General features: G+C 42.6%; 1 protein-coding gene across 1 annotated transcript; it reads left to right on the plus strand.

The window, feature by feature from the left end:
• The first annotated feature begins 1,434 nt into the window (after positions 1-1,434).
• Positions 1,435-6,978, plus strand: DYNAP (dynactin associated protein). Its single transcript, XM_010087398.1, has 9 exons — positions 1,435-1,461; positions 1,889-2,113; positions 3,312-3,518; positions 4,223-4,456; positions 5,282-5,435; positions 5,550-5,659; positions 5,793-5,906; positions 6,074-6,220; positions 6,862-6,978. The coding sequence occupies exons 1-9, from the start codon at positions 1,435-1,437 to the stop codon at positions 6,976-6,978; spliced, it is 1,335 nt and encodes a 444-aa protein (XP_010085700.1).
• The last annotated feature ends 3,772 nt before the right edge of the window (positions 6,979-10,750 follow it).

A 10,750-nucleotide genomic window follows, 5' to 3' on the forward strand; every position in this document is an offset into this window, starting at 1 on the left:
TTTGTGGTTGTCGATTAAGCAACCTGCCAAAAACTGTAATTTAAATATATCAGGTCCTTGACATAGGTATAGGAACTAGGTGGCCTCTGCTTTTTTTTTTTTTCCCCCCCAAGTATTTAATGATTCAGACTCTATCTCATTGTCATGTTGTGTCTTAGGGTTCATGTGATACGTGAATAATGTTAAATCTGAATGTGGAAATTGTCAGACCTTTCTGCTGTAGCTCAGCGAAGAAGAGTTTTTTGTGTTGCATCACATTTCTGCACAGTGGTACTGCACTAAATGCCATCAGTGTCACTGTGCAGAAGAAGATGAGTCACTTCCCGGGACTCTGTAACCGATCTGAGCACATCTCAGAATTAACGTTCTTTTATTTCGATTTTTTTCTTGTCTTTTGTAGACTAATCTATTTCAGCTTTGCTAAATGGATAACCAAGCGTTTGAAATGCACGGAGAGAGGATACAAAGTTCTTCAAAAGGAAAAGAATGGCCAAAGCAACAGGTACCAGTCATTTTCTTTTACAGTGTTATCAAAATATTATTAACAGAGTCACACTGAAGATTAAACCCCTGTTTTGTAATATGACCCAATCCTATACCATTAAGAAGGTCCTGAGGAAAATAAAAGCTGTAAAGGGCTTCAGTTGCCAAGGTCCTAAAATGCAGAGCTCCATGTGCACCGGTGAGGAGCTGAACTGTGAGACATCATTCCCTGGCCCCACTTTAGTTAATAGCTAAATTCTTTATCCTCTAACTACTGGACAAAGTCATTATCTTTGGAGGATTCCCCATTGATTTTAACAGAGCTACTTAAAAGCTCATCTTGTGAGAAAGTTTAGTATCTCTACTGAGTTACACATTAGAGTACTGTTTCGTTTTTTATTCGTTTTTTTGCCCTTGAGAAAAGTAATTCCCTGTAATTTTCCCATTAAAGTTTTTTTGCTTCTTGGGAGTTGAATTAACTTCACGCAATAAGAGCTGGCATATCGCTCATAAGCCGTTACATTTGTTTGCAGCCCGCCTAGTGCTGCTTCTTGGCTACAAATACATCAAGGCGAGGGATTTCCTCACCGCGTAACTCACTCCACACAGCTGTCTGTATTAGTTATTATTACGTAACATGTGCAGTGTTCTTTCGACTTTAAAAATAATTATGGAATTGGTGCCACTGCTGTGAAAAATGCTGTAAATTAAAGGTCCTTTGAATCTGGAAAACAGGGATTTCTAATGCATTTAACCATAAAGCCTTGTTCTCTGATGCAACTCTGTGGTCTGAGTGTTACTGTTGTGATACTTAATTGAACACAAGCTTTAAAAAGGGAATACTTTAAACTGAAGAAAAGATTATTACCAAATAGAATAGAGTGATATTTTGAGCACTTTTCTGCTGGCAAGACAAGTCTCTTTGTAAAGAGCTTTTGTCAAATAAGAGTCATGAAAAAGGTCATTTTGTTAAAATCAGTAAGTAATCTCCAATTTTTTCATTTCTGATTGTCCAGGTGAAGCAGTCAAGATTCACAGCTCATTTTCAGGCACTCACCACCCGAAAAATCAGGTTTTTAAAAGTTGGTCAAGCTGTGCACCCAGAATCAGCATAGAGTTTTAAAAGTGGGGCCAGAGAATGCAGTCTCTATTCATCTGAAGCTGCAACTTCAGCAGCAAAAATGCTTCAGGGACAGGACACCCTGAATGTCCTCACCAACCCCCCAGGGTGATGAAAACCACTTTAACTTGATAAAATAATGAAAGCATGATAAATTTGACTATGCCTTTGTTTCTGAAAGATGTACTGGTTTGATTACAAAAGAACTATCACAAACTTTTCCCTGCATGTTAGATCTACTAAAGCTTTCTTTTTTGTTTGGGGGGGGCTTTTTATTGATTTCAGGAAAGAAAGGGCAGCTGGTCGCTAATGAAAGTCTTCCTAGTTTGTCTCCTGGCCTGTGTTATCACCACAGCAATCGGAGTGCTGATCCTGTCCTTGGTCTACGTGAACAACCCTGCTTTTGTGAAAGAGATGGGTGTGACAGACGATGGTGCATCTTCCCTACAACCAGAGGAAAAAAGCGTGGATATCAAATTCCAGTTCCTGAATCAGCTGGGGAAATCAAAGGTAGCTTGTTCATCTTGTGCAATAATATTCTAGCATTGTATATAGAAGTTTAATGAATTAATTTCAGCTAGCTTATTTTTTTAAGCATTACGTGATCGGTCTAAACCTGTTATCCAGGCTTCTTTTATAATCCATGGGGAGGGATGCAAACTTCCTGGCAGCATTTCACTCCAGCTCATAACAGATGTTGGAGGTGGTATGGATCTCTGGAGTGCCTCTTGCTCCAACAAATTGGGCTTGCAAGACACAGCAACAATTTTATGTGCAATTGTGAAATTACAGAGTATGAAATTCTGAGAAACAACACTAGAAAGATCAAATCTTAATGTCAGCTGACTAGCACACTAATCTTTTCATTCTTAGGACTGGATTCAAACAAATTCTTATGTTGCAAAAAAACCCCTGAACTCCATGATCTCGTTTCAGTGAGCTAAAATGAATTAATTGACAATGTAGTGAAGCCCTGGGAATTATGTAGGTTCTCTTATACTTAAAGAAATGTATGCTTTGAGCATACTCTAAAGACATACTCCATCTTCTAAATATATCTTTGTATAAAATATAGTTCCTGATTAATTTTTGCTTTCCAGCACAAGAGGACAAAGGATAGATTAGATAGTAGGGCACTTTAAACTGACAACAGCCCTTCTGTTACTCTTTCATGTTAGATTTAAATATGTCATTCATTTTCAAACGAAAAAATGTTTTCAAGAATGCAAACAAAGGTGTTTAAGAGGCGAGCAACCCTTTTTATATGCCCTTCCTCAGCGCAAGGTGAGTCTTTCAAGTACAAACCATGTTCTAGAGGCAGAGGCAGTACAAATATTGGAGAAGGAACAGTTTTAGGTCCAAATAGTTTGCAACTGTAGAAATTCAGGAAAATGTCTTACTCAGGAAATGTTCTAAATGTTTTGAATCTAAAAGTTTAAGGATATATGTAACTGATTTCCCAAATCAAAGTCCAGAATTTTGTTCTTGATTTATCTCTCATTTGTAGAAAAAATGTTATTGCATCATGACATAAGAAAGTATATAAATGATTGTGAAAAGCAACTAAAATACATACAGAGAGAATCCTCACTGAGGAAAGTAATAGGTCCCTTCAGTAGTGCCCAGACCAAGAATTTTCTACAATATTTTTGGAATGTTTATCGCTGGCCACAATTGATACAGTTCTCCACTCTCACTAACATTGCAGGTATATAGCTACCCAGGTGGTGAAATTCAGTGGGCAAGATTCAGGAATGATGTAAACGAATATGAAAGTGATGAAGAGATGGAGTTCGGGAAAAGTATCAACAACCATCGCTCCCAAATGACTTTCGGAACCTTACGTATCAAGAGCAAAGGGCTTCGGGCTCCCCACTGGCATTTTAATGCCAATGAGCATGGCTACCTCGTGCAGGTATTGTCTGATTTTTTCAGCTTTCCCCGTTGGTTTTGCAGTGTAAAGCATCATGTATATATAGAAGACATACCTATGTAAGAAAAAAATTACGTATACATAATATACAAGTGTTAACAGGTAATAAAAGCAGAATTACCACTGATTGATGTATGACATTGGTTTTCTTGCTTGAAATAAGATTTTCAGATGTTGAAATAGGCTGTTTAATGTTGTTAGCAGCAAGAGGACTAAACACCTGTAGCTTCCAATGAGGCATAAAAACTGAGGTGAGAGGAGACTTTGGATGCCTGGAATTTACAGAAATTTATGTACTGATCCAAGTGCAATTAAAGTAGTTATATTATAGAGCCATCATAGGATCACAGAGATGATCCTCCTTGCAGTAAGGCATTCCACAAACACCCAGTCCTCTCTTCAGTGGTTTTTGGTCAAAGATGACTCCTTTATAGCTGTTCACAGCCTCTTTAATAAGAAATGGTTTAAGTATGAGCCATGTGTATTTGGCATGTGTTCCTTAAACCTTCTAAACTTTTGTCACTTTAAATGCTTTTCTGGATTTAAGTTCACAAAGGTTTGTTAGAGAGTGCCTCAGGATCTGTTTTCTCCTGACAGCCTTCAAATTATTTGAATTACTGACTTACTGCATATGGATTAAATGAGAAAACTTCCATTCCGGTCGTTAAGTTCTGATTATGTCACAGGGTACTGCCTGGATTGGAGTCATTGGTGCAGACGACAGCGTGGTTACCACGTACAACGTCACGGCTGGGCAAGTGATCTTCTTCCCTAGAAACACCGTGCATTGGATAAAGAATGTAGGATCAGAAGACTGCCTGTTCTTGCTGTTTTTTACAACACATGAAGAACTTCAGACCTTGGATGTGGACGACGCGTTTTTCTCCACACCAGAAGATATAGCAGCTAGAGCGTTACAGGTCTGTATGATGGGATAACCAGCCTCTGTCTGGTCTTCTACACATTAACATGGCCATCCAGGCTCTCTATATGTTTCTTGGAGAGGATCCTTTCTGTCCGCTTTAGTCCCATCAGTGTGGAAGGATGTACACAGGTCCTTTGTTAACACGGTGCCACCCTGTGTGTTCCTTTAAACACAAGGAGAAATAAATGATGATGCTCTCTCCTAGAAACTTTCTCTTCCATTCTTCATGTTTATCCCCAGTTCATGGAGGATCCTCCATATTTCCAAGGGTGGAAGGAAAAATAACATAGTGAAGCCCAAAGCTAATTTCCCAGTAGGTCCTTGATGAATTCTGTGGTATGAGAAGGTCTCAGAGGAAACTATAGATAAGTCCATCTCCTTGTTAAAACCGATCTTAGTTGAGCTGACTGGTTGGTAAGCCCCATGAGCAAGAATACAGCCGCAGAGTTTCTGCTGCGTCTGAGGAATCTGTGTGTTCAAACCACAGAATTGTGATAGACCTTCCCACCTTGGAACAGCTTGATGGGAGACAGATCGAGTTTCCCTTCTGTTCCCAATCTTGGTGGAAACTGACAAGGAAGGGCAAAGCAAAGGAGCAAAACAGAGTATAGAATCATAGAATCATTAAAGTTGGAAAAGACCTCAAGGATCATCAAGTCCAGCCTTTGACAGGGCGAGGCATTAAACAGATGAGGTGTGTCCATGAGGCAGAATTTGTCCACCACAAGGCACTAAGGTGGGATAGTCAATGAAGCAAAATTTTAATTCCACAGTTTGCTGTGTGTACCTCTCAACTTAATACCCATCGTGTGTCCTGCAGCCACGAGGTGGAGTTAACTTCATCAGAACATTCAAGAAACAAGCGGAAGATCAAGCAGTCAACCTCCCACCAAACCTGAATGAGCTCGTACAAAATGCCACCTATGTGCAGTCCCCAGACAAGCTTGTGTGGCAGTACTTCTATGATCTCAAAGGTACTCATCTAAGAACTTTGTCTGAAAGAGCTCTCTGTGTTTCTAGACAGGAGGGCATCTGTAATTGATTCACTGAAACACAGTGGAAATGCTCATTAGCTGTCTTTGTTTTAGGGTCAGCACAATATCCTTTTCCCGGAGGAATCTTCCAGTGGGCTCGCTACCGCATAAATGGCACTGGACTAAATGAAACAGAAAAAATTTTCAGTGAGTCGCTGAACAAGGTGTGTGCTTTCCCGTGGGTACCGCAGCTATTCAAACATAAGGCATAGGATGCAATTTGTGTGGATTCATCACTGCTTTGTCGGTTATAACAAACCTAGATGGTTTTTTGAACATTTTTGTTGTCATTTTCAGCATGAAAACACCCTTACCTTAGCGACTCTGAGGATATTCAGCAACGGACTGGGGCAGCCTCATTTCCACTTCAACGCTAACGAGATGGGTTACGTCATTAGCGGCTGCGGACAGGTAATTTGTTACATTGGTGAGGGATACCTCGGCGGAGTTTGGGCCGTAAAACAATGACAGACCTCATCACTGATTCCCAGCCCTGATGAATAATACTACAATTAGTGGTATTACAAATTCTTGTTTAAAATTGTTGACGTTGAATATTGCTGCTTTTCTTGCAACAGGTTGGAGTTATTCTCGCTGGAGTCACCGCCAGCTTCAACATTGGCATTGGAGATGTCATCTTTTTCCCTGTTGGAACCCAACATTATATCAAGAGTGTATGCGATGAGGATTTGTTTTTGATTCTAGCCTACAGTACAGGAAACCAGGTGAGAATTCATAGGGGGAAGAGGTGAAAAAAAATGTTCAGCTGTACATAATCTCTTGCTTTTCTCCTGCATGTAAGCTCTATGCTTTGGTGCACGCCTTTCCAAAGAAATTCTAAGAATACGTCAAGTATGCTGACAGTGCAAATTCCCTTCTGGTGTGAATGGTTGGCATGCAGCACCTACCAAAACTCTGTACATGGGAACAGGAGGTGGGGAAGGCAAAGAAAAGGTCTGTGGTAGGGTGTGACGTGCTCCTGGGTGAGTGTGTGTCAGAGAGCTGGAATTCGGATCCTCTTTGTGCAGGAGGTGCCGCTGGTGTTCGAGAGACAGAGCTTGTCCTTGAGCAGCCCGGACAGGCTGAGGGTCTTTGCAAACTGAGCACCCATGAAAGGGGAGATTCATCAGCCTTGAACAAGGCCGTATCCTGGGATTTAGTTTATAAATCCTTGTATTTATCTAAGATTACACGTATCCAGCGGTCTTGATATTCCAGTGTAAAGCCTGTCATTCGGTACAGACTTTGGTATTTATTAATTTTCATCTTGGATTTGAGGTGCACTTTAATATTCCATATTAATATTGTAAAAATCATCAGGTACCTGTGATTATTCTTTTTAAAATATTATCTTTTTTCTTCACAGCTGGAAACTCTTCGTATGAATGACTACTTCCGTAAAACAGCGGATCATATCCTTGCTCAGCTCTTTTTCAAGGAGCAGGATGAGTTCAAGAACTTCCCAAGGGCTGCCAAAAAATAACCTCTCCCAGCAGCTAACAGCTCCGAGAATTTTTTCATGATCACCACATTTCTAGCAGTACTTTTTGTTACGTTTCTCAGTATTTATCCAGAGATGTTTAAAAAAAAAAAGGAGTGATTCGGGGTTATTAATTATAAAAAGCTATTTTCTTTTTCTATTTCTATCATGTTTTATTTATAGTGCTATGTAACTCGATTGACTGTATATTAAAGTAATTTCCAACGATACAATTGCCTTTTGCTCTGTGCAACATCCATTATCCCACCGTATCTCTTCCCTGGCACCGCTGAAGTTGACATTGATTTTCTGAGCTCATTAATATTTTCCAGCCTGGCATCTATGCCATTTTTCGTGACCCTCATGTTCCCATTCCTTCTTGGGTACATATTTGATTACAGACAACAGGGAGTCAAGGGGATCTCTCTCTCTTTCCCATGGGTTAAGGCTTTTTTTTTTTTTTCCTTGGGAAATACTTGCTTGGGGTCCATAGGGTTTAAATCAAATCGGGATCAGAGTGGTTTACTGATTTATTACCAAGACATAATAAATGAGGATTTGGTGAAATCCACAGTGGAGATACCATTTCACTCTTGGTAATCCCCTGGCTACTCTTTAATCCAGCTGAAGGTCATCTTCCTCTTCAGCTCCATCAGCTTGGGGTGATGCCCTGCTCCCCTTCCTACAGCACCAGAGCAGAGGGAGCCGCTGGGCAGGTCCCTGCACAAATTTCTTCTCAAATACACACCCCAGCTGCCTCTGCTGCCTCTCCAACAGGGTTTTGCAAAGCTGTTGGGCTGATCCTTGCAGACCAGGCAGCAGAGGGGATGCCCAGACTGCAGACTCCAACGGGGCTGAAACTTTTATTTTTTTTCATCGCCTTCAAGAAAAACTATTGCATGGATGTCCAGAAGGAGAATTTTCACTGTTGTATAACTAACCTGCAGCCCAATGTTGCTTTCAAAGGCCAGAAACACTGGCTGAAATAGGAGCTGGGCATAAAAGGCTGGGTGGGACCCAGCTCAGGACATCCCTGTCCCCCCCGAGTTGAAGTCACACTGCACCTGGTTCCCAGTGGGGTTCTTGGTGTGTGCCCCTGGGGCTGGCCCATGATTTGCTGTTGCAGAGGTTTGGTTTATCTTGTGTCTCTTTTTTTTTTTTTTTTTTTTTTGGTGTGCTACTATTTCATTAAGGCTCACAAGCAGTGGGGTTCAGGTCCCGGCGCTTCCGTAGGTGTGTTTCTGGAGCTTCCTCCGTGTCCGTCTGCTCGGAACCCTGCACCCCGCGAGGCGGATGGATTTGCTCTGGAGAACCCCTTGGATGGACGGTGAAGTGCGATGCGTTGCTGTCCTTTATCACGCTGTAATGAAACCATCGTTGCCTTGTGCCTCCCCATCACTGGGGTTAACAGCCCGTGAAATGCACTTTCCAAAGTGACCGCTGCCCCATCGGCCGCTGCAGCCCTGCCCTTGCGCTTCAACAGCAGGCGGTGTTTGTGAACGCTTTATTTTTATTTGGTTTTTTACTAAATAGCTAAGGTATTTTGTCAAATTAAGTTTTGGTCTACTAATTGCAGAGTGAAGGGCTCTTTGCTTAGCTGGAAGCATGTATCCGGGTGGATGGATTTCAGTATCTATTTTACCAATGTGCTGATGTTAATTCTGCTCTCCCCATATATTCTCGAGGAGTCAGCCAACCTTTGGGCTGGCACTAAATCCATCTTTGCCCGACCACAGTGGGATTTAATAGTGTGTTGAATTGTGTTTCTTGTTCCACCTCCTGGACTCAGAAGCCAAGCAAACAGAGTGCGAGCGCCAGACCCCCAGTTTGTCTTCAGCTGCGTAAATCCCTGAACTTTACTAACGCTGAGCCCAGAGCCTGGGCTAAAGACCCGATAAAGATCCAGATATCCTCTGAGTCAGTCCTGCTTTTATGGTGCAAAGTTGCTGCTCTTACCGGATCTGAAATAGAGCAGTAAGATGTATGATTAGGAGCTAAGAGCTGCTGAGATAGGCACGCGGGGTTATGCGGCAGCTCTGTCTGAGGGTGTTGGACCACCATCAGCCCCATAACTCTTGGTGTTATTCCAGGTTATTAATATTACAGCTTTACAGATAACGTTTGGCCCGTGAGAACGATATATTCAGCGAGTGATGAAATACACTCTCCTCTTCTGCTTTCTCTTTGATTAGGGAATTAACCAGATTTCCCCCCATCCCCTGTACTACAAGCCCAGGATGAAAGGACCAGAAGTGAGATCTAGTTCCTAAAAAGATGGGACTTGCCTCTAAAGTCTCCTTTATCTTTCCCAAATCTCCTTTATCTTTCCCAAGCCTTTTTCCTATTTACCCAGACCACAATGGGTCAGATTTTGTTCAGAAAGGTTTTATAGTCATGCAGGTCTTGAATTGAGATGGGCTTGAAATGCATCCAACCATCTGCGCCGAGCTTTGCCCGAAGAGATGAGGACCGAGCTGCTCAGCTCTGAAGAACAAAAGGGTGGAAAGCAGTGGGAATGGTAGTTCTGCTTTCCTCTTCCTTTTAACTCAGGTTTGTTTAAGGGATTTGCTTTAAGTCAATGGAAATAAATACAAATAAATGGAGAGAGTTCTGCTTGGTCTTTTAGTTCTGGTTCCTACCTTCAGTTTGTGGTGCTGCTGTATCTCCTACCCAGCAGAATACTGTGAAAACCAAGGGTTTGGACCTCAGCATCTTTAGGGAATTATGATCAGAAGCAGGAATAAAATGTGCAGGACACTTACAATCCCAAATTAATCCACGAAATGCCTGGTGTGACTTGCTAGCAGGGTGCAGCTGCCTCAAGGGTTTCCACTGCCCATCCCAGAGGAACACGTAAAGTTTTCTAGTGGGTGAAATCAACATGTTAAAGGAGGGACAAGTCAGAAAATTTAAAAACCATTAAAAAAGCATCTTTTAAGCCAAATCTGGAAATTCAAGTACCACCCCTGAGCAAGAGTGAAGTTACAGAGTCACAGTCACAGAGTCACAGAATGTTAGAGATTGGAAGGGACCTCGAAAGATCATCTAGTCCAATCCCCCTGCCCTCGTGACTCACTTAAGTGACAAACCCTGATGTGACCTCCTGCTGTGACCCTAAGCGATCCCAGGCCAGAGCGGAGCTGAAAACCTGCTTGGAGGTGACAAAGGCGGTTCCCTGGCTCAGGGGACGGCTGGCATTGGGGTCACCAGGGAGAAGGCTTGGGCTGATTCTGTATTTCAGGGCTGTCTGCTACCCTTCACACGGCAAACGCAGGCTCTTTCCCTGGAAATCCCCTGCCCTGTCCCCTCTCCGTGCTGAGCCGTCCCCAGTGGTGGCCAATGTCCTGCAAGGTGGGTTTTATGGCAGAGGGTGCAATAGGGTTTCTGTACCAGCTGCCATAAACCAAAGGCTTCACGTACACCCCATAAAATGCTCTGCCGGGTTTTCCCTTGGGAGGGTTTGTCCTTTTCCTGACTTTGCACCTTAAAGGTGCACGTTTCACAGCCCGGCACAGCTCCGCTCCCCATGGAGTTTGACCCCCTTCCTCCTACAGAAAATTCCTCGTAAAAATTCTGATGACTGTGAGGGATTAGCTTGGGACTATTCGGAGGCTTTTAAGCTCCTGGAAGCCACCAACTGTCCATGGCTCGGTGCCACGGCTCGCTGGCCACTCCCTGCCAGTCGTACAGGAGCTTTGTGAAGCTGATGGGTTGGGTTGGTAGAGCCCCAGATGGGGAGATGAGACCTCTTCAACTGGGGAGAAATTGGGAAAGC

The sequence above is a fragment of the Pterocles gutturalis genome, unplaced genomic scaffold (assembly GCF_000699245.1).
Source record: "Pterocles gutturalis isolate BGI_N339 unplaced genomic scaffold, ASM69924v1 scaffold9096, whole genome shotgun sequence".
NCBI lineage: Eukaryota > Metazoa > Chordata > Aves > Pterocliformes > Pteroclidae > Pterocles > Pterocles gutturalis.